This window comes from Dipodomys merriami, unplaced genomic scaffold (genome assembly GCF_024711535.1).
Source record: "Dipodomys merriami isolate MVZ:Mamm:240054 unplaced genomic scaffold, mDipMer1.0.p SCAF_40, whole genome shotgun sequence".
Classification (NCBI taxonomy): Eukaryota; Metazoa; Chordata; class Mammalia; order Rodentia; family Heteromyidae; genus Dipodomys; species Dipodomys merriami.
The window spans coordinates 7,708,682-7,735,286 of record NW_027205604.1 but is presented as its reverse complement, the minus strand read 5'-3'; the positions used below and the strand labels follow the sequence as shown (position 1 = coordinate 7,735,286).

At 39.8% G+C, this 26,605-nt stretch overlaps 1 protein-coding gene and 1 long non-coding RNA gene across 2 annotated transcripts in view; one reads left to right on the top strand and one right to left on the bottom strand.

Moving 5' to 3' along the window:
* Positions 1–1,130: 1,130 nt before the first annotated feature.
* On the bottom strand, positions 1,131–20,857 carry Eif5a2 (eukaryotic translation initiation factor 5A2). The gene is made up of 5 exons (XM_069991900.1): positions 20,743–20,857; positions 19,879–20,049; positions 19,142–19,246; positions 8,463–8,594; positions 1,131–6,548 (listed from the first exon to the last, which is right to left on the bottom strand). The coding sequence occupies exons 2-5, from the start codon at positions 20,041–20,043 to the stop codon at positions 6,489–6,491; spliced, it is 462 nt and encodes a 153-aa protein (XP_069848001.1). The 5' UTR covers positions 20,044–20,049; positions 20,743–20,857; the 3' UTR covers positions 1,131–6,488.
* Positions 20,858–21,176: 319 nt separating this feature from the next.
* Positions 21,177–26,605, top strand: part of LOC138806486 (uncharacterized) — a 49,037-nt gene continuing 43,608 nt past the window's right edge. The window contains exons 1-2 of the long non-coding RNA XR_011365899.1: positions 21,177–21,310; positions 21,790–21,867. This is a non-coding gene — a long non-coding RNA (uncharacterized lncRNA). The remainder of the gene's footprint in view (positions 21,311–21,789; positions 21,868–26,605) is intronic.

The following is a 26,605-nucleotide window of genomic DNA, read 5'->3' as shown; positions in this document are numbered from 1 at the left end:
ATTTTTTCTAATTGCTTCACTTTTTATAACTTGTTTGCAGTTCATATAGTCATTTTGGTGCCCATTTACATTGTTTATTTAAACAGTGCTTTTTGTCTTTAGACAGATCATGAGTGCAAGATGACAACTGTTAGGGTAGCCCTAGCAAGGCTCAGGAGGTGAACAGGTCATGTGGTTCAACACAGAACTGGAAAAATGGTGAAGGGCTGGCTAACAGGCTTCATTACCACACTTGAGTGGACACAGTAAAAGCACTGATATCCCATCCGGAAGGGAAAGAACACCTCAGACCTGGGGAAGTCAGCAGTGAGAGGACCTTTAACCTATCTGGCAGTACATGTCTCTGGAGAAAATGCTCAAGAAAGGGATGGAGATGGGGAGAAAGTTGTATTCTTTTGTGTCTGTTGCTTTCTAACCAAGTGACTATTTTACACATTAAAAAAAAATAGCTCCACGTTGGTTCCTAGTTCCTGTCTCAAAATAGTATTGTAGGCCTGTAGCAAGTCCTACAATAAAGCATGAAACCCCCAATCTTTGAAGACATTACTAAAGACATGAACCATGGAATTATCGAGGAAGGTAGGGTCCTGAGCCACATTTAGAAGGGCAGTCACATACTCCATTGAAATCCATCCTATAGGACTATAGTGATAGTACCCTAACCTGGAACTAAACTTTAGAGATTTTTGTCTTAGCCATAAAACCACTACTTTAAGGACCTACAATATAAAACCCTAAAAATTAAAGCTATATTTTTGTTTTAAAAATGATGACATAGCCAGGTGCCAGTCTTTCATGCCTGTAATCCTACTCAGGAAGCTGAGATCTGAGGATTCGAAGACAGCCTGGGCATGAAAGTCTGTGAGGCTCTTATCTCCAATAAGCTACTCAGAAAAAGCAGGATGTGGCATTATAGCTCAAGTGGTAGAGTGTTAGCCTTGAGTAAAAGAAGCTCAGGGACAGTGCCTAGTCCCTGAGTTCAAGCTCCAGGATTGGCAAAAAAATAAAAGTGGTAAGACATTAAATAACACACTTTTCTCATATAAAATCATTTTCAAAGAATGCATAAATACAATAGTGCAAGCTGTTAAATGAACTATTTTTATTTAGTAGAGGTAATGAAGTTAACAGAGACATATATTTAGTGTAACAAAATGCTTTAATTATAAGATCAATCTACATTTTAAAGGAGATTTTAGTACAGCTGAAGACTTAACATTTGAATTTTACTTATTTTTGAAATGCGAATCACAGAATATAGTATGTCTACAATATATTTTATAATTTTAAAGTTTTAGCGAAAACATCTGAATCTGCAAGTAAAAGCAGGAATTCTCCTATACCTATGATAAATAAAAGGGATTACTATGAAAGTGCCAGTAGGTTACACCATACCTTCTTGCCTAATCATACAGAAACTACTAGCTTGCATCATATAGTTGGGAACTTGTAACTTTCAGTATCCTTTGTAATACACACAGTGTTAATAGTAGATAGTAAGCAAAATAAGGAATTTTTCCCAAGAAAGAATAAAACTATGACTTAATGATAAGCTATTCAGTCACCACTGAATATGGTTTAGAGAGGTTTTTTTTTTTTTTGGTCGGTCATGGGGCTTCAACTCTGGGCTTGGACGCTGTCCCTCAGCTCTTCAGCTCAAGGCTAGCACTCTACCACTTGAGCTACAGCGCCACTTCCGGTTTTCTAGTGGTTTTACTGGAGATAAGAGTCTCATGGACTTTCCTGCTCGGGATGGCTTTGAACCGTGACCCTCAGATCTCAGCCTCCTGAATAGCTAGGATTACAGGCTTGAGCCACCGATGCCCAGCAGGTTTTTTTAAAAAAATGCAATCGTACACTAAGGCAAAATAAATTCTACCAATATCCAGAATAGTTTGAGAGACTTTATATAAGAATCTCTTTTCATTGGAAAATACATTATTGTAAGGAAAGGAAATCACAGCAAACAGAAAAATTTGGCAATAAGTGTGTTTCTAGTAGATGAAGGCCTGATGTGCATTGCTATGTCTTTCACATAAACAGAACAGGTTTACTGGATGCTTACAGCACTTGCAGGCACTTGACCTCACTTGGTTAAGTTGGGGTTGAGATGCTCATTTAATGAAAAACATTAAATTAGACTATGACTTCAAGTCATGTTTCTACAGAAACACATTCCCAGTTAAAATCAAATGAGGATACCATTTACCCTATTCAGAGAAAAAAAAAAAAACCCAAACTTAAAGACTGAATTTTCTCAAGATTTTTCCATCATGAATTTTTCTTACACATTGGTATATCTGAATGCTAGCAAAAAAAAAAAAAAAAAAGGCTTGACCACTATGAAATGTGCCTAAATAACATTGGAAAAATGGAAACTGATTCTCCATGCAATATAGTTATGTAAATATACTGCTCAAGAGCCATTATTTTCTCAGTGTGTTCTTTTCTAGTTTATATTATGTAATTCAGTATGTAAACATTTTTAGGTACCCCAAAGAATGTTATGTGTTTTCTGTTGTCCCTAAATACGTTTGAGAACCATTCTATCAATGTCTGGCTCCAAAATTATCTTTAGGGTCCATGCCAAAAAAGAATGCTATCAAGGATAGGGTTAAGACCACCCAACTGTATTCTAAAATGAAAAATATGGCAAGATTCCAGTATAGCTGCTACTGTTTCCATTTTTTCTTAACCACTTGGTTTAAATGTACTGACATTAAGGACTTTTAAAAAATGAGTTTGTGTTGCAGTATTACAACGTTAGGAAAACTTGCAATATACCTGCAGGCAGCTAGTTTTAAAATAATAAAACTTCAGCTCTTAGCACACACAGCCCTGAGAAAAATGCATTCCAATTACTGCTCAACTAGAAATAATCTAATTGAGAAATCTCAAAGTACAAAATCAAACTCTGGAAAAGTTGTGAGTTTAAAAGAAAATGACCAACATTTGAGGCACTACCAGACTACAGTACTTTTAAAAGTTGGATGGACTTTGGAAAAGAACACACAACGCTGTACAAGTACATACATACATATTGTGCTGTAACGAAAAGTTGTGCCCCCAAATTTTACAATGGGAACATTTAACTGCAGCATCTCTTGGTAAAGAAATCATGGTCTGGCTGCAGGAGTCTTGGTTAATTACTGTAAAACACTGGTACAGAAATTTGTACCATTAAGGGGAAACAGAGTCAAAAGCTTTGTTGGTCACAATTTCTTTAAGTGACTGGCAGCCCTTGGAGGGGAACATGGGAAGAAACAGAATTATGCTTATGATGTATAAGCCATTTCAAAGCAGTAAGAATTTGTTCTAGGTCAGCAGGGATACAACACTGTAGCAAATAAAACATAACAGTCTTCACAGTATAAATAAATTCTATTTCTAAAAAGAAATAGGATTATACTTATTAATACTGTCTACAAATTGGTGAACCATAGACAAAACAGTGCATCATTATACAATCTATTAACATGACATCTATAGTCTACATATAGTAACTTGTGATATTTAACGTGTGCTACAAAAAAGTACAATACTATGAATCAACTTGTAACATTTCTCTAATATCAAGAATGAAGCCACTTCTGTTCTATGTTAAAAAAGGTTATATTCCCTGTTTCCTTTGAATATAATTTATAAAGCTTTACTAAATTAAATGTTTTGTTCTAGAGAAACACCTATTGACTTAGATGAAAATCAACAGTATCTTTAAAAGCTATGCTTATATGTTAGAGTACATACACTTCAGATAGTATTTAAAATGAAATTCTTATGCATAAATAACTTCTGCCATTCAAAGTATGGAGCTGGAGATTCATTATTATAACTTGGAACACTCTAACACTGAGATTGAAATTTTGATTATGCAACATTTGACAAATTAGGAGGAACAGGACATGCTAGTCCAGAATCACTACTAAATAAGAACACTAATATGTATGATTGATTACCTTGGGTCAGATGAGTGGACCAGCAAGCAGCACAGATTAAGAACTTTCTCGAATTCCTGTAGTTAACAACGTCAACCAGTACAAGTAAGATATATATTAGAATACAAAAAAGCTAGAGCAGTAGGTAGTACTTAAATAGAACACAGTAAAGAAATTAGCCTAATTCCTAATTGTGCTTTAAAAATGGGCAGAAGCAAAGATGTCATACTATAATCAATGATACCCTCAGCATTGCCTGTGCTTTGGAATACTCTTCCTTTAACTTCTCTTAAGGTATCCTACTTCTCAAAATTGGTCTGTTGAGGCTAACACAAGACTAAAAAGTATAAATTAAGTAAACGCTCGGGATCTTCTTGTTTTCCTAAGTCTATTTCAAGTCACTGATTTGATGAGTTACACTAGTAGATATATTTTCTTGTAGGTGGTCAAGGCATGATGAGAAGAGATCTGAGAGCCAATCTTATCCAATTAAAATTTTACTGTGATTTTACTGGTGACTTCTTTATGATTTTCATTCCAATATAATGATTACTATTGAGTCAATGTTCCTTATAGACCCTGGAGCCAAGTCTAAGATTCAGGAAATGATACCAACACCATCCAAAAGCCGAAGCCCAAGGTGTCAGCTGAAATACTCCAGAAAGAAATCACTATGGAACTCTTCCCTAGTTTTGTTTCCTGTCAGTAACTGAGTTAAGACACAAGAGAACAACAATAATAAAATCCTCACATATACTCAAGATAAATTAAATCATAATTTTCAAATAAAGTAGTATTTCTTTCATGACCCATCTTCATTTCACTTCAGAAACACGTAAACAATAAACTGATTTAAAGTTATAATTCCAAAATTAAATCAAGAATTCAGTTTTACTCCAACAAACATTTTAATGCCATAAAAACCTAGCTGAGCACCTGTGGCTCATGCTTATAATCAGCTACTCAGAAGGCACAAATCTCAGGATTCAGATTTGAAGCCAGCCTAGCAAGAAAGTCTAGGGACTTTTCCAGCAAAAGGCTATAAATGGACCTTTAACTCAAGTGGTGGAGTGTTAGCCTTGAGCAAAAAAGCTAAGAGACAGCTCAGTCCTTGAGTTCACACTCTAGCACCAGCGTATGCATATATGCATACATGCATGCACACAAGTGTGCATGTGCATGCATGCATACACACAAACCTACCCAAAAATGGTTGGGAAGTGTGGTTGCTAATAAATAAATAATCAACAAAAATAAAAAGTACTGCATTGTATCCAAAGCTGGTGAACCCTTTCTTTCCATGCTGGCAAGGGGGCTGGGTGAAAGGGAGTTGAGCTGGGGGACAAAGGTTAAAAGAACAAAAGAAAGCCACTTCCAGGCGGGGCCCTAGTACCTCATGCTTATAAGTCTAGCTACTCAGGAGGCTGACATCTGAAGATTGTGGTTTGCAGCCTGCCCAGTCAGGAAAAGTCCTGAGACTCTCCAATTAACCACCAAATAAAAGGCAGAAGTGGAGCTGTGACTCAAGTGGAAGAATGCTAGCCCTAAGCCAAACAAAAAAAGCCCAGCAAAGCATCCCAGGCCCTAAAATCAAGCCCTAGGACAGGTGGACAAGAAGAAGTACATGTGCGGAAACACATAACACAGGCTCCACATTCTAGTTCTTATGCTGCTTACAAGAGTCTCAAATAGGGCTAAGAATGTGGCTTAGTGGTACAGTGCTTGCCTAGCATACATGAAGCTCTGGGTTCAATTCCTCAGTACCACATTAAACAGAAAAAGCTGGAAGTGGTGATGTGGCTCAAATGGTAGAGTGCTAGCTTTGAGCACAGAGAGGCTCAAGGACAGAGCCCAACCCCTGAGTTCAAGCCCCAGAACCAGCAAAAAAATTCACAAAAACAGTTTAATAACCTTCTCCACTGTTGCCTTTGTCTCTTTGTAATCGGGCCTACTCATATTCACCCCTGCAACTCAATTGTCCCAAGCAGGAACCAAAATCAAATAAGGTTGCATTAAGTCTGCCAACAGTCTGGCGAAGAAATGGCATGACTGAGGTATTCACGTGGCTACATGTGGCCACCAAGGTAACTCTTTTTGATAACATGACTTTTAAGTATTTGTATTTGTTCAAATGGTGACAATTCCAACCCACAGTCTATATACTCTAGGATATCAAGTCTGAAATGAATATAGAGCATTTCAACCTCAATGTGGTACTTCAGTACCACTAATGCTACATAGTTTGAATTGAAACCCTGGTTTATTAACCATTTAGCTAAAATTCAGGAGTAGTTTGTTCAGACAAAATCATATCTGCTACAACGGTCTTGTCTGTTTCTTACTCTCACACTGAAAACCACAGGAATGACATAGAAAAGATTCCTATTTAAAAAAAATGCCTGCCAAACTAACCAAGCACAATCTCAAAACAATAAAAAGAATGAGGTTGCTTGCTTATGAGGGCCATAGCTTTGGTGACAATTATGTAGACGCAAACTTTAGATCTGTACAACATGTCCAGACCTAAGAATCGCTCATGCCTGATGTTCCCATTTATTTGCAGGGCTTTATGGCGACAGCATATTCTTCACTCATTGCACACATGACAGACACCTAGAAGGAAAAAAAAATACAGGCAAAACGTTATTTGGAAGGCAACACATATACACGTTCTATTTTGTTCACCATAACTGTGTATTTGGAGATGTTCTGCATACACTGAGTTTTTTCATGTGCTGGTACTGAGGTTTGCATGTAGCTTTCCCTCCTCAAAACAGATGCTATACAGATCCAATTCCAGCTTTTTGGTGGTTAGACAAAAAGAGTCTCATAGACTTGTTTGGTTTTTTTTTTTTTTTTTTTTTTTGGGTTGGCATGAGGCTTGAACTCTGGGCTTGGGTGCTGCTCCTCAGCTCTTCAGCCCAAGGCAAGTGCTCTACCACTCGAGCCATAGTGCTACTTCCTGTTTTCTGAACGGTTTATTGGAGATAAGAGTCTCATGGACTTTCCTGCCCGGGCTGGCTTTGAACTGCGATCCTCAGATCTCAGCCTCCTGAGTAGCTAGGTATTACAGGCGTGAGCCACTAGCGTCGGCTTCATGGACTTTCTTGACCTGGCTGGCTTTGTGATTGTTAGATATCAGCCTCCTGAGCAGCAAGGGTTATAGGCCTGAGCCACTTGTGCCTGGATTTATATTGAGTTTTGAGAGACGTTATCAAAAACAAACTATACTTTTCTGAAGGAGAATTTCCAAGGAAAGGGAGAAGAACTAGAAGATGCAACAAAGAGTATTCTCTACTACTTAGGAGTCCTTTGTAGTATCCTTTCTAGTCTTGAAGAACAGATCATTTGCAAAGCTGGGTGCCAGTGGCTCATGCCTGTATTCCTATCTATTCAGGAGACTGAGACCTAAAGGACGGAGGTTAGAAGCCAGCCTACGTAGAAAAAGTTTGTGAGACTCCATCTCTAATTCACCAGCAAAATGCCAGACTGCAGACAAAGCTCAAGTGGAAGTGTATCAATGGTGAGCCTTGAGTTCAAATGTGTATAGGCATACACAGGAAAGAAAGAACAGTTCATATACAAACTTTCACAACAAACATAAAGCTGACATTGTCAATGCAGCAAGACCAAATTTCGATACCTTTTTTTGGTAATGGGTCTTTAAGGGTGTGAAGGGAAAGGCCTTATTTTCAATATTTCTCTTATCTTTTTAGGGTACATTTCATACATTGCAGTTGATTACATTAGTGTTTTATCCTAGTTTAAGCTCACGGTCTCCCCCTCCCCCTTTTAAAACATTATCTTCAAATAGTTGTACAAGGAGATTTCAGTGTGACAAGACCATTTTTTTTCTTTATTGAAATTGATTACATAATTTTTCACAAATTTCACAGTATTGTGGGACAGTGATACTTAGCTAAAGTCACAAACACATTTTAACCTGTAAGCTGTTCCCTTTCTCTCATTCCTTCCCTTCCATCGCTGCCCTTGAGTTGCTCAGTTCACATTCATCAATGTCTAATGCAGCTGTTGGGCCCCTCTGTTCTATTTTTTTTTTAACCCATTTCCCTGATTCTGTGCCCTCCTAGCTTCCCTCAGATGTGACATGACCATTTATGCGTATAATGCATCTTGATCACAATCATCCTTCCATCATTCTCCGCTGCCATTCATCCTTTCCCGTTTCCTAATTCCACTTTCCCATATGTACGTTATTATTCCCCCACTCTTCCTATTTGTCTATCCTCTCTCTTGCTTGCCTCCACCCCACCTCAGTCAAGATCTATCAGCTTCCTGTATTCATTTTGAACTTCCTACTATGCTCAAAGGGGTTTTACCATGGAATCTATTCCTGTACAGCATACATACTTTAGTCAGTTGTGTGTGTGTGTGTGTGTGTATATGTGATTTATATACATATGGATATGGCCTTGTATGTTTTTTCATATATGTGTATATTTTGGGTTCAACATAGGAGCAAACTTATTTTTTCCTTTTAAGACACAATTTTCCCATAGGTCTTACCTGTACATCTTCACCTGCATTGTACTTTCCTTCTATTTCTTTGCCAAGTTCACCTTCTGGCAATTTAAGATCCTCACGAACTTCTCCAGTTTCTGTCAGTAGGGAGAGGTAACCATCCTGAATGCATATCAGCTAGGAGAAAAGAGGACACCATCTTTACTAATAAGATCATAGCCATTCTTCTATGTTTAGATAGATTTTAATCCAAATTCATTTATATAGAAACACGTTAACATTTACCTGCAATTTGAAAGTGCTAAGAGTATAAAATAAATACAGAATAGTATAAGTTCACTCCTCCCAGGATGATTAAGCTTCATTGGCTTTTGTATGGTGTTTTGCCCAATACAAATGTGCACAATGTGCTTTTAAAGACAAAAAAAGGATACTGTAAGTATTTGAAGCAAGCTGTTTGCAGTTAGTAAGAGATCTTGGAAATCTAACCAAATCAGAAAATATCTACCTTAACCACATACGTACACATAAATAAAAATATACATACACACACACTCACACATTTGTGGTCCACTTGGCCTGGGTACTGTTCCTGAGCTGCTTTTTTGCCCATGCCAGCACTCTACCACATGAGCCACAGCTCTACTCCTGATGTTTCTGGTGGTTGATTGGAGATAAGTGTCTCACAGTCCCTCCTACCTGGGCTGGCCTTAAATTATGATCCTTAGATCTCAACCTTCTGAGTAGCTAGCTTCCTGAATACAGGAAGCTGATAGATCTTGACTGAAGTGGGGTGGAGGCAAGCAAGAGAGAGGATAGACAAATAGGAATGATCACTGGTGCCTGGCAACAAGCACTCTTTTTTTCCTGTCGGTCGTTGGGCTTGAACTCAGAGTATGTGCATTGTTCCTGAACTTTTTCGCTCAAGGCTAGTATTCTACCAATTTGAGCCACAGTGCTACTTCTGGCTTTCTGGTGGTTAAGTGGAGATAAGAGTCTCACGGACTTTCCTGCCCCAGCTGGCTTTGAACTGTGATCCTCAGATCTCAGCCTTTGGAGTAGCTAGGATTACAGGCATGAAAAGAGTACATTCTTTTTGGACAATATCACCCTTCCCTTACTCCCAGTTTTTCCCTCCCACCCCCTACCCACAAGTAGTTAGTTCATTTTCCACACAGTGTCCAGTGACCATTTGTTTACCCTTTGGTCCCTTCATTTCTGTGCCTACCCCTTATGTTCTCAAAGACACATAAATGAAGAAAAAGAACAAAAAAACAGCAAAAAAGAAAAACCTCAATTGCCTGGAGTTCATTTCAATGAATATTATTTTGTATGATCAGATGCACACAGGCATTGTGCCTTTCTGTTCCTTTCCTCTACAAGTATCCTCCTTTGGTCTCACTGTGTGTGATGCCTAGAGACTGCAGAATTTATTATGTCCCAGTGTTTTAGATCTATCTTCCACATGAGAGAAAACATGCGTTGTGTGTCTCTGTGCTTGGGTTACCTCACTTCACATGATTTGTTCTCGGTCCATCCATTTCTCTGCAAATTATACATTCTTTCTAATAGCTGTGCAAAATTTCATGTGTACAGGTATCACATTTTTTGGTTAACTTTTTTTTGGTCTGTCACTAGGTGCCAAAAAATAATACTGTAATTTGATATTTATAAATGGTAGCATTTTATATTAAATTTTTTTTGTGTGTGCTGGTCCTGGATCTTAAACTCAGGGCCTGGGCACTGTCTCTAATCTCTTTCTCAAGGTTGGCACTCTACTACTCTTAAGCTACAACTCCACTTCCAGCTTTTTGGTGGTTAATTGGAGGTTAGAATCTTCCAGACATTCAGACATGCTCTGGTTTTGAATCTGGATCCTCAGATCTCAGCCTCCTGAGTAGCTAGGATTATACACATGAGCAATCAGCGCCTGGCAATAGTTTTATTTTTATTTTTATTATTTTTGTTTTTTGGGTCCGGTTGTAGGGCCTGAACTCAGCCTGGGCGCTGTCCCTCAGCTCTTCAGCTCAAGGCTAGCGCTCTACCACTTGAGTCACAGCGCCACTTCTGGCTTTTTTCTTTTTTGCTTATGTGGTGCTGAGGAATCAAACCCAGGGCCCTCAAGCATGCAAGGCAAGTGCTCTACCACTGAGTCACCTTCCCATCCCAATAGTTTTATTTTTTAAAATGAGGAAATTTAATATTGGTAATCTAGTATCTAACAGATAGACTATTTTCAAATTTGCCAGTTATCTGGATATTGTATTTGATGCAGGCTCATTCCCCCCCCAATCCCAGGACCACACCTTGTATTTAGTTACCTGTTATCTCAGTTTTGTTTTGCCAGTCCTGGGACTTGAACTCAGGGCTTGGGTACTGTCCCTAAGCTTCATTTGCTCAAGGCTAGCACTCTACCACTTGAGCCACTGCCACTTCTGGCTATTTCTGTTTATGTGGTACTGAGGAATTGAACCCCCAGGGCTTCATGCATGCTAGACAAGCACTGTACTACTAAGCCAAATTCCCAGCCTCATGTTAGTTTTGTGAAAGATCTTTCATGACTTTGACTTAAACAGTATAGGTTTAAAATTTTATAGAATGTTTCTCAGCTTGGGTTTGCCTTCTTGTTCCCTTATGAATCAGGTAATGTAGTTTTGGAAAGAACGTTCACAAATTGCCCTCTATCAATCAATCACCTTGAGAGAAAAAGGACAGTAACTTACTGGTGATGCTAATTTTGATCATTTGGCTAAGGTAGTATCTGTCAGATTTTTCCTACTCTAAAAGTATCCTTTCCTCCTTTCTAATTCAAAAGGATTATGAATGGCAAATTTCTGACTCTACACTGTTGGGAGATGGGAAATACTGAAGAAATTTTTATCAGCCAGTTTTAAAAACTTCCTTCTGATCCTTCACTTTTAACCAAACCTGCTATTATGAAAACTTTTAGATGCTTTTGAACGATTTTTTTCAGTAGAGTATAATCTTTTGTTAATATTAAGAAGTGAGAAGACAGATTTGTAATAGAAGCAGTAAGCATGCAGTTTTACCCAGCACTTCCTGACCAGTAAGGTATTTTGCTAAGATATTTTCATTTTCTACTAAAAAACTGTTGAGGGCTGGGAATGTGGCTTAGTGCTACAGTGCTTGCCTAGCATGCATGAAGCCCTGGGTTCAATTCCTCAGTACTATATAAACAAACAAGAATCTTGGGAAAAGAAGTAATTCCATGTCCTCCACAGTTTGTGAGTGTTAAGACTGATTGGAACATGCTGTTAAACTAGAGTACAAGAAGTTATCAAAGACCATTATCTAGACCCAGATCAAAGGGACTCAGGAATTGCCTGAATAAGCTCCCACTGGCCACCTGTAGACTAACACGTCATAACAATAAGTTACTGAAACACAAGTATGTTCAAATGCTCAAGTTCATAGTGGAAAAATATTTCACTGGTACTATCCTTTGAATGCTAGACACCAATTCATTTTGAAAACTGGTAAGAGGGTGAGAATAGGTATCTATATGGGCTTTCCTTGTATATAGTATTTCTCATGGTAAAAAAAAAGTGTATTCCTCAAGTATTCTAAATAAAATGTATTAATAAAACAAACAGTATTCTAAACTAAAATGAAACAATAACAGATTATCACTTTGTCTTTCTTATTGAATAGTTAAGGCGATGATCAATATACATATCTGATTAACATTACAAAAAGAGAAACAATATGATTTATTCACGTGATGGTATCACCTATAAAGTAGTTTTAAGATTAAAACAGGGCTAAGCCAGATACTGGTGGCTCATACCTCTAATCCTAGCTACTCAGGAGGCTGAGATCTGAGGGTTGCAGTTCAAAGCCAGCCCAAGCAGAAAAGTCTATGAGATTCTTATTTCTAATTAACCACCAGAAAACCAGAAGTGAGTTGTGGCTCCAAGTGGCAGAGATAGCACTGAGAAAAAAAAAAAAAAAAAGCTGAGAGACAGCGCCCAGGCCTTGAGTTCAAGCCCCAGGACTAGGGGGAAAAATTAAAGCAAAGGCTGAATTAGAAGGAAAGGTATATGGGAAGTTATGAGTACAGACTTTGTCCATAATGTAGCTAGAAAAACAAATATGGGAAGAGGAAAAGTATAGGAAAACATTTTGTGTGTGTTCACTTATATTATAGTATACAACAAAGGTTGGAGAAGATAGTATCATTACTATAGATGGTTTCTTACTCCTAATTTCTGAGTTTGGTTTCTCAATCTATTTTAATAACAGACTTTTAAAATGTATTTCTTTCAACTTATGCCACATACCCCCACCCCCAGCACTACCTTTAAAGTTGTTGATCCTAGTAGAAAATGAATTCTTGAATCTTATTTTTGTACTACTTAAGCAAATAGACATCACAACTAGGATTATCTTTCCCACCAAGCCATTAAGTTGTGTATGAACAGCAACACTTCATCATCAATGGAAGCAGAATATATGGGGAATCAATGTGAGCAGGTCCTAAAGGTACAAACAGGCTGTGTAAGTTTCTCAGGTTCAGAATGCCTCTTCCCCTCAACTGACACGTCTTCCCCTTTCAATTCATACCATGGCATTAGGGAGAATTCCCTATGACCAGCTAACAGTGATGGAAAAGCCAGATGGTTCCTAGATGTTTATGAATAAACTGAACCATTTGGGGATGGCCTGGATAAATGATAGGGGTGGGGTGAGGAGAATCTCAAGTACTTGTTCAGAAAGAACAGATTCAGAGATCTGGACTTATACTGATTATGGACAAGGAGCTGAGTTGGGCTGCAAGGTCAAGTACAAGATAGGAAGGAAAAGATAGGAAAATTGCTGATAGGGAAGTGCCCAGACATCCGAGAAAGGATCCATATGAATGCTTGCCAAAAGGCAATCAGAAACGAGGCTCTAAATGGGTACCATTGTCCCAAAAGAAACGTACTTATTACCTTACTTGTGAAACTTGATATCACCTCTGTATATCACCTTAAATAATAATAAAAAGAAATGAGGCTCTTAGCAATTAGGCAGCAAAGATGATTCCTTTAGTGAATGACATTTTGGCTTGCTGCTGTCCTTGTTCCTCTGGCTCAATGACTTGCTCTCACTAAGGTTCATTGACCACAGCCACAGAGAAGCCACAGGAGAGAAACAGGGCCTCTGAAATCACTGAAGAGGCAGTGATTTGTACTTACGGCAACAGACTTAACCACATAGGGATATGCCTTTCCTGTCTGTGAGGCTCCTACTAACATCCCACTTGAATTTACAGGAGGATTCTTTTTGTGCCTGAGACTGGGGCTCAAACTTCTGCTAACTGGCTCACATTCTATCACCTGACCACCTCTCCAAACCAATAGGAGATTATAGTTTTTTTTGGTAAAAAAAAAAACACTGATTTATAGGCAACATTTAAGAAATCAGAAATGGGACAAGGTTCAGCTAATTCACTGGTTTATGTACCTCATCATCTCAAATAGCTTAACTGGTTTGGCTTATTGAAGACTCATGCATAGCACCATCTGGGTGATATTATATGGGTATAAGTACTGTTTTACAGGTTAAAATATAACAACTTGGCTCTTGCCTTTAATCCTAATTACTCAGGAGGCTGAGATCACAGTTTGAAGCCAGCCAGACAGAAAAGTCTGTGAGATTCTTTTTTGTTAGTCATGGGGCTTGAACTCTGGGCCTGGGCTCTGTCCCTCAGCTCTACTACTTGAGCCACAGCACACTTCTGGTTTTCTGGTGGTTTATTGGAGATAAAAATCTCATGGATTTTCCTGCTCAGGCTGGCTTTGAACTGTGACCCTCAGATCTCAGCCTCCTGAGTAGGTGGGATTACAAGTGTGAGCCACTGGTGCCCAGCAAGTCTGTGAGACTCATATCAGCAATAAACTATTCAGAAAAAGCCAAAAGCTGCCCTGTGGCTCAAGTGGTAGAGAACTAGCTTTGAGCAAAAGAAGCTCAGGGGACAATACCCAGGCTCTGAGTTCAAGTCCCAGGACTAGCACACGCACGCGCACGCACACACACACACACACACACCAATACACTTCTATTTTTCATATAGGTAGCATATACAGGTTAAGAAACAGATGGGTAGTGGCTCTTTTTCACTATTATCCTTCTAAACCTCTTGGCAAAATTTCTTCTTGTAACCATAATACTAGGCTTAGCTGCTGCTTTTGAGATTTTCTATTCCCAAAGAAAGACTGCCTCATGGAAGGGTTTCACAGAAAAAAACTGAAAGTATAAGAAGACTAAGCTCAGGAAAATTCATAGTGTTATTTTGTCATTATTAAGTTGTAATAATCAAGTTTAACTCGTACATCTAATCTTCTGAAGAAATATCACTTATTTGAAGAATTTATTAGCATTTATTTACTTTTCTGTCAGTTGTTGGGCTTGAACTCAGGCCCTGGATGCTGTCTCTGAGCTCTTTTGTTCAAGGCTAATTGGTGCTTTACCACTTTAGGCCACAGTGCCACTTCCAGTTTTCTGGTGGTTAACTGGAGATAAGAATCTCATGGCATTTCCTGCCTGGGTGGGAACTAAACCGTGATCCTCAGATCTCAGCCTCCTGAGAAGCAGGATTACATAGGCATGAGCAACCAATGCCTGGCTTTACTTGGATCTAATAGACACCATTTTGTCAATTCACTGATTTATCTAAATGTCTTCAATATATACTTTATCAATCATGTTCTAAGTAGTTTTCCTTCTAGAAAATGGCCATCAAATCAGAGATAAAACTCTAGTGAATATAGGAAAGGCATTTAAGTTGGTGCTGGTGGTTCATGCTTGCACTCCTAGGTACTCAGGAGGTTAAGATCTTTGTTCAAAGCCAGCTGGGGCAAGAAAAGTCCATGAGACTCATCTCCCATTAACCACCAAAAAGCCAGAAGTGGAGGTGTGGCTCACATGGTACGTAGAGCACTAGTGTTGAGCATACTAGCTCAGGAACAGTGATGAAGCTTTGAGTTTAAGTCCCAGGACAGGCACGAAAAGAAAAGAAAGAAAAAGCATCCAATTTGTGATGGTGATATACACTTAAGAGAATGTGATTCAACAGAGTTCTCGAACCTAAACAAGCACTTCTATATTTAACAACAGGAATTTCTGGAAGTGTCTATATTTTGGGGGAGGGGGGAAGGTCACTGTGCCTGGGCTTGAAATCAGGGCCTGAGTGCTGTCCATGATTGCTCAAGATTATCACTTGAGCCACAACTGTACTTCTAGCTTTTTGGTGGATAACTGTGAGTAGCTAGGATTATAGGTGTGAGCCACAGGTACCCAGCCTATATTTGTATCTTACATTATCTGTGAGCCCCAAACAACAACTACAAGAATTGTAATAGAAATCAGCAATTCTAATCCAAGACAATTTTGGGGTGGAAGAATCACAAGACAATTTTTATTTCCTTTTGAACTTATTTTCAAAATACATGACATTAAAACTGTAAACATCAGTATTTATTTTCATAAACAATAACTTACTTTATTACAATGAATAGATGAACATACTTTACCTTCAGCTAACTGCCAAACTGACACCCTAAATACTGAATTCAGAAAATTCAATGGACTAAGCACAGCCAAATAACAAAGATAGGAATTTAATCAAGGCCCTTTGCAAGACCATAGCATAATAAATATAACACAAAACATTTTGAAAATGAACAAGTGTTTTTTTTTTTCTTTTTGTATGTGTTGAGTTAACCTCAGGTCAGGGCTGGAGTGTTCTCCCTTAGAATTTTTACTCTATTCTGGGGCTCTAACACTTGGGCCACATCTCCACCCTTACTAGATAGCAAATTAACATCCAAACTAAAGTTTCATATTAAAATTTGAGTCTAAACAATGACTGGCTCATTTGATCATAATATGGTAGTGGTATCATCCACTGATAACATTGTTCTGAAACACAACAGATAAAAGCATTCTGTGCTGAATAAGTATGATTGAACACAATGAACAGAATGTTCAGAATATTCACATTTCAGGGTGAGAAATTTTTGGCAAAAGAATTCTATGCTTGATCTTACTCTGATGCACTAGCCTAACCACAATATTACATGGAATAAACATTTTCATTTAACAAATGTTTACAGAACACCTGTACCATATCTGAATCAATAATCCAACAATGAGATAATTAAGTGGCATTTTTACATAGGAAAATTGGAAGCAGCATAGAACTGTTTGGTATCCATCTACTTATTGGGTACACTTTCCCATTTAATCCTGTCAGGAATCCTGTTTTGTAGATTGGAAGACAAAGGCTCAAAGAAGTTGTTAAACTTATCAAAGGTCATCTAGCAGCAAGGTGTGCAAGGCTCGTGATTAGCTGTAATCTTAGCTACTCAAGAGGTTGAGATCTGAGGACTACAGTTCAAAGCCAGTCCAGGGAGGAAAAGTCCAGGACTCTTATCTCCAATTAATCAGCTGGAGGTGCAGTTGTGGTTCAAGTTACGTACAGCGGTAGCCTTGAGCATAAAAGCTCAAGGACAGCATCTAGACCCTCAGTTCAAGCTCTAAGACCAGCACTAAAATTAAATCATCTAGCTCAAAAGTTGCTAGATCCAAACTCTTTATTAAGACAATATGAATTTCTACAAAGACTCCAAAGCCATCTAGAAAACATATGATTTGCTAGACCAGGAAAGAGGTATGTGCAAAGCTGGGGGGGGGCAGCAAAAAGAGAGAGGTAGATGACGGACATGCGGGAAAAATGCAGTCAAGAGTTCATTTAGGGCTTGGTGGTAGAGTGCTTACCTAGCATGCATGAAGCCCTAGGTTTGATTCCTCAGTACCACAAAAACAGAAAAAGCCAGAAGTGGTGCTGTGGCTCAAGTGGTAGAGTGCTGGCCTTGAGCAAAAAGAAGCTCAGTGACAGTGCTGAGGCCCTGAGTTCAAGCGCCAGGACTGGCAAAAACAAAAAAATTCCCAAAGAATTGATTGTATATACCACAAAGTTAAGAAAAGGGAAGAGGTGGGTTAAAGTGGGATGCTGAACGGGATAATACTGGTATTGTATTCATAATCTGCTTTATTAAATGATACTCCTTTGTACAACTAGAGATAAAAAAATAAAAAAAACCCACTCCTAGATTAAAACTACATAAAAATATCTGCATATGCATAGGAAATCATTGGGTAAATGTGGTTGATAACAATATTCCTTCAAAATTTATGTAATAAAATGTATACTGAGAAATTAGTTTAAATATGAATAAAAACAAATGTAACACAATGAGACCAAAGGAGTATATATACTCTTTGGGGAGGAACACAAAGGTGCAATGCCTATGTGCTTCTGATCATATAATACTTACCAAAATGAACTCCAGGAAATAGAAACAGATGATTTTGTTAATGTTTTCTTCACATTGACTATGTACTTGTATTCTTTTTTTTTTTTTTTTTTGGTCCGGTAGTGAGGCCTGAACTCTGGGCCTGGGCTCTGTCCCTCAGCTCTTCAGCTCAAGGCTAGCGCTCTACCACCTGAGCCACAGTGCCACTTCTGGCTTTTTTCTTTTTGATTATGTGGTGCTGAGGAATCGAACCCAGGGCCTCAGGAATGCAAGGCAAGCACTCCACCACTGAGCCACCTTCCCAGCCCCATGTACTTGTATTCTTTAAATCTAGAGTTTGCAATTTTATTTCTCTATTTAAGAGTATCAAATTCTGATTCACATTCATTTATACATAAACTTGATTGGCAAGAAGACAAATTCAAATACTTTCTTAAAAGTCTAAAGTCTGAGTTGGGCTTATGCCTGTAATCCTAGCTACTCCTGAGGCTGAGAGCTGAGGATCACAGTTCAAATCCAGCCCTGCCAAGAAAGTCCATGAGACTCTTATCTACTAACCAGCAAAAAGCTGGAAATGGAGTTGTGGATCAAGTGGCAAAGCACCAGCTTTGAGAAAAATAAGCTCATGGATAGTGCCCAAGCCCTGAGTGCAAGCTCTAGAGTCTTACGTCTGATCAGCAAAAAGAAATAACCATCAACAGTTGGGCACCAATGGCTCATGCCTGCAATCCAGCTAATCAGGTAACTGAAATTTGGAGATTCCATGTTTGAAGTCAGTCTGAGCAAAAAAAAGTCCTTCAAACTCCATCTTCAATTAATCAGTAAAAAGAGACATGGCTCAAGTGGTACAGAATCAGCTGTGAGTAAACAAGCTAAATGAAAAGCACTGGGTCCTCAGTTGAAACCCAAATATGTACAGAAAAAACAAAAAAAATCAAGGAGGAAGTTATCTAAATTTGAAATATTTGACAGCAGGAAGGACTTGGTTACAATGTGCAACTTGTTCTGAGCAAAACTAAAACAATGTTCAGCTTAAAAAAAGTCCAACTCTACAGGAGAGGCTGGGCTTGGTGGTGCAGGCCTATCTTAGAAGTCTAAAATAGGCATATTGGACTGTGGTGGAATAGGAATGAGACCTTAATTAAAAATTAACCAGTGCCTGCCTGGCAAACGAGCACTTGAGTTTAAACACCACAAAATAACAACAACAACAAAAAACTTTAAAAAACCCCCCTAAGAATGCTAGTTAACCTATCACGATTTCTTCAATTTGTAAGATTGGTGGTATCTAAATATTTGTCAGGAAAACCTACAAAACTAGTCTCAGGTTTTGACAAATTAGTACTGTTAAAATATTGGCACCTTTAAGCAACAAGCAACATTCTAAAGAAAATCAGTACTTACTTGATAATCATTTCTCTTAATATTAGGTACATCCATGTTGTGAGTAGAAGGGCAAATATCTTCATATTTTTTCCCAGTAAAAATATCAATGCCAACAAGGTGAACCTGAGGAAAAACAGGAAAACCTGTTTAATCTCTGCCAAGCTTATCACTCATTACACACACCAGAGCACAATACCAAACACTCATTATAAGAGCCTTTCTCCTTCCAAGGTCAGCTAATTTTACTTACTTGGAAAAAACTTTCTTAGGAAAAAAGAGATGCAGTAAACAAACATGTAGTAAACTAAACATGTATATAAAGAAAACTTTTAAGTTTTTCAAAACTTCAGAACAGGTCACTGAGATTCAGGAAAGCCTCAGTACCCATTTAATGAACCGTAAAGGCCCAAGAAAGGAAACATTCAAAGGCTAATCACTTAGGAATTGAGGGAGGCAAAAACAAAACCAAACAAAAAAAAAAAAACCAAGTTTTTTTTTTTCTTGTGCCAGTTACTGGGGCTTGAACTCAGGACTTGGGGGCTGTTCCTTGGCTTTTTTGCTCAATGCCAGCGCTCCACCACTTGAATCTCACTACTTCTGGCTCTTTGACGGTTAATTAGAGCTAAGATTGTAGCTAGTATTACAGGCATGGGCCACCAGTGCCCACTTTATTACAAAATTTTATGTCCAGAAATCTTACAAAGGATCAAAAACCTGAACGCTAGAGCCAAGCAATGACTTGGAAAGACACTCACCTTGGCATGGCCGTGTTTTCCAGTTTTGGAAGTTGACATCTCAACTATCTTGCATGGTCGTCCTTTGAGCACCACGAAGCCGTTTTTGCGCAGGGCCGAGCACTGCATAGGGTAAGTGCTGGAAGCCCCTGCGTCCCCAGTAGTGAAATCAATTTCGTCCGCCATGGTGGCCTGGGGAGATGATAGTTGGTTTCCCCCCCTGATCAAGGGAACTGTGCAAAAAGTTTGAATCTGGTTTTTTCCCTCCCCATGGGCATGCGAGCCAATGTCTCATTTTTTGTCAGGTTACGGGCAAAGCTTCCCGGGTCCATTCTTTTTGCATTTCTGCAAAACCCATTCACGGCTAGTGAGTACTTTCCAACAAACTTTTCCAGCCCTGGGAGGGGAGAGCTGAGGATGGGAGCCGCGGAGGAGCTCGCTGGGAGGGAGGGAGGGAGGGAGGGAGGGAGGGAGGGGGGCGCCGCCGCCCCTCGTGGGACGGAAAGCCCCGCTCCCGGCCCCATCCCCACCCCCAGCCGTAGAAGCCCACGACCTTCCCGGGCCGCGCCGCCCCGCACGCCGCCACCCCCCACCCGGATTCCCACGGCGGGGGGTCAGTCCAGGCCGCACGCCCTCAGCGAAGGATGGGGGGGGGGACAACGGGACCCCCCCGGCACCCTCAGCAGGCACCCCAGCCGTAGCGCCGACGTCGCGGCAGCACGGGCGCCCTCGGTGCTGCAGGCACCCCGGCCCGGTTCGGGCCGGCTCGGCCCAGCTCCGTAAGGGCCTGAGTCCAGGCGGGTCCCGTGTTCGCCTCCCTCCTCCTTTCCATCTTCCTGCTTCCCCCATCCCGCTCGCTTTCGTCCCCGTCCACCAGCTTTTCACCTTTCCGCCTGTGTCCTCGCGCCGGTCTCCTGCAGCGGCGGCGGCGGCGGTCGCGGCCGCAGCAGTTCCAGGAGACGGGGCGGGGCCGCCACACTTTCCACACTCCGGCCTTCACCACCCCCCTTTTCCCCGCCCCCACCTCAGCCCCACTTCCGGGATAGGCCCTGGAGCGTCATAGGCACCGCCCTTCTGGGCTGCCATTGGTTACTAGCTTGCCCGAGGTCCCGCCCAGTCACGTGAAGAGCGCCCTGGTAACCCCACGTGCTGCGGATTTGGGCACTTCCGGCGTGGAACGCGCTCTCGGAGCCGGTTTGCTTGAGGGAACGGTTGCCTGCGAAGCAGGGTGCTCGCTCTAACTTTAGTTCTAGAACATTCCTTGTTCTCTGGAACCGAAACACGCGAGAAGCGGCTTCTGTCCCCCAGTGTGTGCTGGTTGTCATGTGAAGGTTTTCGGACTCCCCCGAGTGTCCCCGTGTGGCTGTGGAGGGAACTTGGGGTTCGAGCTTCAGGCACCGCTTGCTGTTGCCCGTGGGTCGGAACAATGTTTGTTCGTGGCAGACAGGCACAGGTGAAGTACCTCACGGCACAGGGACTCGACACCCCCGGGCAGAGCCCCCTCCCCCCGAATCGGCTCCCCCCCCCCCAGTCGGGGCTGGAGTCGGCAGTCTTCCCCCTGGAGTCGGCGCCTCCCCCTTGGGTCTAGAACTGCCCCTAGAGTCGCCCCCCCCCCCAGGTCAGCCGTGCCCTTGGGGTTGGCGGTGTCCCCCCCCATCAGCATTACCCCTCTCCCTCATGTATTCTTCTGAACTAATCCACTCTCTTACCCAAAGATGTTTTATTCAGCCCTTCATTTCTCATTGGTGTCCCCTAGAGTTTTTTTGGGGGGGTTTATACCATATTAACAGCCATTGCCTTGGCACTGATTTGGGGGGATGTTCATGCCATATTATAGCCATTGCCTTGTCTTCATAATCGATCTAGAGTGCATAGACTTGGGAAACATTAAAGACAACGGTTTTCTAAAAGATGTGCTCCCCATTTTTACAGTTCTACTTTGGGAAGGTGACCTAGGAAATGACTCCACGTTACCATTCACGTGGTCCTGTGATTTGGTATTACTGCCCCGTAAGTAACCCGTTTTCTACGTTTATATAGGACCACAGGTTGAATGTATTTCACATGCATTGTTTTTTTTTTTGGGGGGGGAGGGTCCAGTTGTGGGCCTGAACTCTGGGCCTGGGCACTGTCCCTCAGCTCTTCAGTTCAAGGCTAGCACTCTACCACTTGAGCCACAGCGCCACTTCTGGCTTTTTTCTTTTTGCTTATGTGGTGCTGAGGAATAGAACCCAGGGCCTCAGGTATGCAAGGTAAGTGCTCTACCACTGAGCCACCTTCCCAGCCCTTCACATGCATTGTTGAGACAACACAATTAGCAATTGACTTCAATAGGCGAATCCTAGCTTCGTGTTAATTTGAAAAGGGCTAGATTAGAACTCTGGTTCAGGAGGCCATTGTGCTTTTCCCTACACTGCCTATACTTTTCCTGTGTTATTCCTTAAAATGCTTCTTAATTTTATTTTAAAAGTTATTATATGGGTTGCTTGTGTGCTAAACGTTTCATTTACGTTGTTTAATCTTTTTCCATTTCCTGGAATTGATTTTGATAAATATTATTTTATATGATCGGAGACATACAGGCATTGTATCCTTTTGAGTTCCTCCCCTAAGAGTATTTTGTTTTGGTCTTGCAGTGTGTGAATGCCTGAAGTCTTGTATAATTTACCATGCCCTGGTGTATTTTAGATCTAGAGAAAACATGCGCCATTGGTCTATCTGAGCTTAGCTTGCCTCACTTATGTTTAATCTTTTTTTGTTGTTGTTCTAGGGCTTGAACTCAGGGCCTGGGCACTGTCCCTGAGCTGCTTTTTTTTGGTGAGCCATGGCGCCACTTTTGTCTTTTTCTGTGTATGTGGTACTGAGGAATTGAACCCAGGGGCCTTATGTGTGCTAGGCAAGCACTCTGCCACTAATCTACATCCTCAGCCTCAACATTGTTTAATCTCTTTTTGTTTAATTTCAGGTTTAAATTATAATTTATAATTTAATTTCAAGTCTGAGTTTTGAAAAAACATAAGCAGTTATAAAATTACCACTATAATCAAAATATAGTATGTTTTTTTATGCCTTTTTGAGGTCAGTCCTGTTGGTTCCATTCCACATTTGACAACCATCAACAGCTACTATTTTATCTGCATCTTGAGTAATGTAAGTAGGCAAAGAAAAGTTAAGTAATTTGCATAAAGTAATGCAGCAACTTAGTCACAGGATTGAAATGTATGACGTTTGCCTCTAAAATCACTGTTCTGGCTACCATCATATATTGCATAAGGTTTGGATTTGGAATCAAGTGTGTGGTTTTCCTTAATTCAATGAATATAGTATATTCTCCCAAAGTCACTGAAATACTGAATTAACCGTACTTGAATGATTGGTTTTAGAGGAAACACCTCTGATGACAATCCTGTCATGAGTTGGTCAGCATCTGATGACAACATTGTCACTGAGTGGTCAATGGAAGATTTTGGTATGTTTTCTGTTTAAAGAGCCCTTTCTTAATATATATTGCTGATTCATTAACATTAAATTCATAGCTAATTTCTGTTTCACGTCTGAAGGCAGCTTGTCTACATGAATATATTCTGTAAGGCATGCCATAGATTTTTTTGTTGTTGTTGTTGGTCATGGGGACTGAACTCTGGGCCTGGGCACTGTCCCTCAGCTCTTCAGCTCAAGACTAGTGCTCTACCACTTGAGCGACAGTGCCACTTCCGGCTCTTTCTGCTTATGTGGTGCTGAGGAATTGAACCAGGGTCTTACTCATGCAAGGCAAGCACTCTACCACTGAGCCACCTTCCCAGCCCCATTGATTTCTTGTACTTATAAACACTATACAGCTCTTCAACATGTTTCAGGGCTGTTTTAAGATTAAAAAAATAACAAAAAACCCTAACCATGGTAGTAAGTAAACTGAAAACTTGGTTATAGTTTGACAGTTGATTCTTCTGTGTTTGATCTTAGCTAGAAAATGTGCATGATTCATGTTCATAAATAACCTAGAAAGTACTGATTTGGAGTTAAAAGTTTAATGTATTTAAATATCCAAGTACGGAATTTAAAAATACTGGAAGATTGACTTTTTAATTTTAATACCCTTACTTCTGGAATTACCATTTAGATCAATACAGTCCTTTGTTTATTAGCTGCTTGCAAACCAGTACAAGAGATCGTTAAAAGGCAAAAGGTGGTAAATAATTTGTAGGACATGGAAAAGGGATATGTCTAGTCTAAATGCTGTCCAATTAAAATATAAGCCAATCATATATAATTTTAAGTTTTTTTATGGCTACATTAAACATTTAAAAAAAGCTGAAATTAATGTCAGTATTTGGCCCAATAAATGTCCAAAATAGTATTTCACCTGTAACTAATATACAGTCATTACTAAGCTACTTTCCATTGTTTTTTTCCTTTTACAAAGCCTGTAAAATTTATTGTGTATTTTATATTTATCAGTACATCTCAGTTCATATAAGTGTATTTCAAGTGGGCAATAAGTATAGATGGCAAATGGCTATCATATTGAACATCACAGATTAGAAGAATATAAAGAGACTACATTGGAAAGATTAGCAGTGAGAAAGCATTTGAGAAAGACAATTTAACTGGAGGGAATGGAGGTACAAAAGGCCTATCATTGATGAATCTGTGATAGCATCTTACTACAAACATCTTAAAGGTGTGATTGGTGTCTCAGTAAAGAGAAATGGATGAATCTGAATTTGATCTCAAGGCAATAAACATTGAAATAACAAAACTATTTAGTTGTGCTATAGAAACCTAAGGAGGAACTATTGGAAAAAGGGACAATTATAAAGGCAACCATTTTTTTTTATGAACAAAGTGGTTACTGAAGAGATTGTGAAAATCAAGCAATGGGGGAAACCAGAAATAATGTTATAGTTGGAGATTAAAATAAGGGAAGCATAGACACCATGAAGAAAGAGACAAATTAAGACTCACTGGTTTATGACACAAAAACTGAGTAAATGTTGGTATCATTCACTGAGGAAAAATATGCAAGAAGCAAGTTTCCAAGGAAACTTAAGATCACTTTTGTAGACACTGAGTTTGAAATTCCTGTGGAGAGATGTCTATATATATATATATTTTTGTCAGTGGTGGGCCTGAACTCTGGGCTTGGGTGCTATCCCTGCTCTCTTCAGCTCAAGGCGAGCTCTCTACTGCTTGAGCCACAGCACCATTTCTGGTTTTCTAGTGGTTAATTGGAGATTAGAGTCTCACAGACTTTTCTGCCAGGGCTGGCTTTGAACCATGATCCTCAGTTCTTAGCCTCCTGAATAAAGAGAGAGGAACCATAATCCTCTTTAAGGGAGCACCCTCTCTCAATGTCTAAAGATCCCCACTCGCTTCTCTTAGGGATGGTCACCTCCCAATAGTGCTACCCTGGAATGCAAGACTTTAACACTTGGGCCTTTGGGGACATTGAAGATCCAAACTACAGTGCAACACATTGGCATGCATATACCCATGCCAGCAAATTAAGTCTGGTTGAATTTTATTGATTTTGCTTTGTAATTTTTTGTACGGCTTTTACACAATAATTTCCATATTTTTATTAAGCTGTTCTTCTCCATCCCCACAGTTTTATTTTCTGCATTTTTAGTTATTACCTGCAGTCTACGAGGGTTAAAAATGCTAAATGGAAAATCCCAGAAATAAATAATTCATAAGTCCTAATTTACATGCTGTTCTGAGTAGTATGATAAAATACCGTGCTATCCTGTTCTGTCCCATCAGGACATGAATCATCTTTTTGTCCAGGGTTTCCGTTTGCCATTCACACTATCCATCTTTTAGTCAGTAGCCATCTTTGTTATCAGATCAACTGTTGTTGTATTATAGTGCATGTGTTCCAGTAATCTATTTTATTTCATCATGGTCTGGTGGTGCAGGAACTGTGATGCTGGCAATTTGGGTACATCAAAAGAAGCTGTAAAATGCTTCCTTTAGATGAAAAGCTTGATTTATAAGGAAAGAAAAAAATGTGTGCTGCGTTTACTACAATCTGTGGTAAGAACAAATCTTCCATCCGTGAAATTGTGAAGAAGGAAAAAGAAATTCACTCAAGTTTCACAGTTACATTTCAAAACTGCAAAATTTATAGTTATTTGAATCTTTCCCACTTAATCCTAGAAGCAAGCAGTTCTTATTTACAAATTCAATGCTACTTTATTTACAAAGATGTTGCTGCTACTCATGCTCACTATACTTAGGCTCTCTACAGGCAGTGGTTAGGAAATAAAGGTCTAGATACTAACCAATGTGTAAGGACCGTGAATATCTTGGGGTTCCCAAGACGACCTTCAGATTCAGTGTTTTCCTAGAGGAGTGCACAAAACTTAGAACTCACTAATGGTTTATTATTACAAACATTAGAAAATAAAACAAGTAAAGGGAAAAAGCACATTAAGATGAAGTCAGGAAGAATTTCAGGGAAAACTTCTAAGAGTCTTGTCTGGGTAGAGTTCCACTGTATGCACTTGATTGTTCCAGCAATAACCTGTGACTACTGTATGTGCAAAGTGCTGAAAGAAGGATGCCTGTGCTTGGGAGTATAGACATTTTACTGGGAGTTGATCACATATGTAGCTTCTGAAGCTCCATATCCCGTAGGAGAGTGCTAAGCACAAATCACATTGTTTGTACAATTATTTAAACAAACTATAAGACTTCAAGTTTCCAAGTATGGAAAATATTCTTATCAGAACATTCCAAGAGCTTA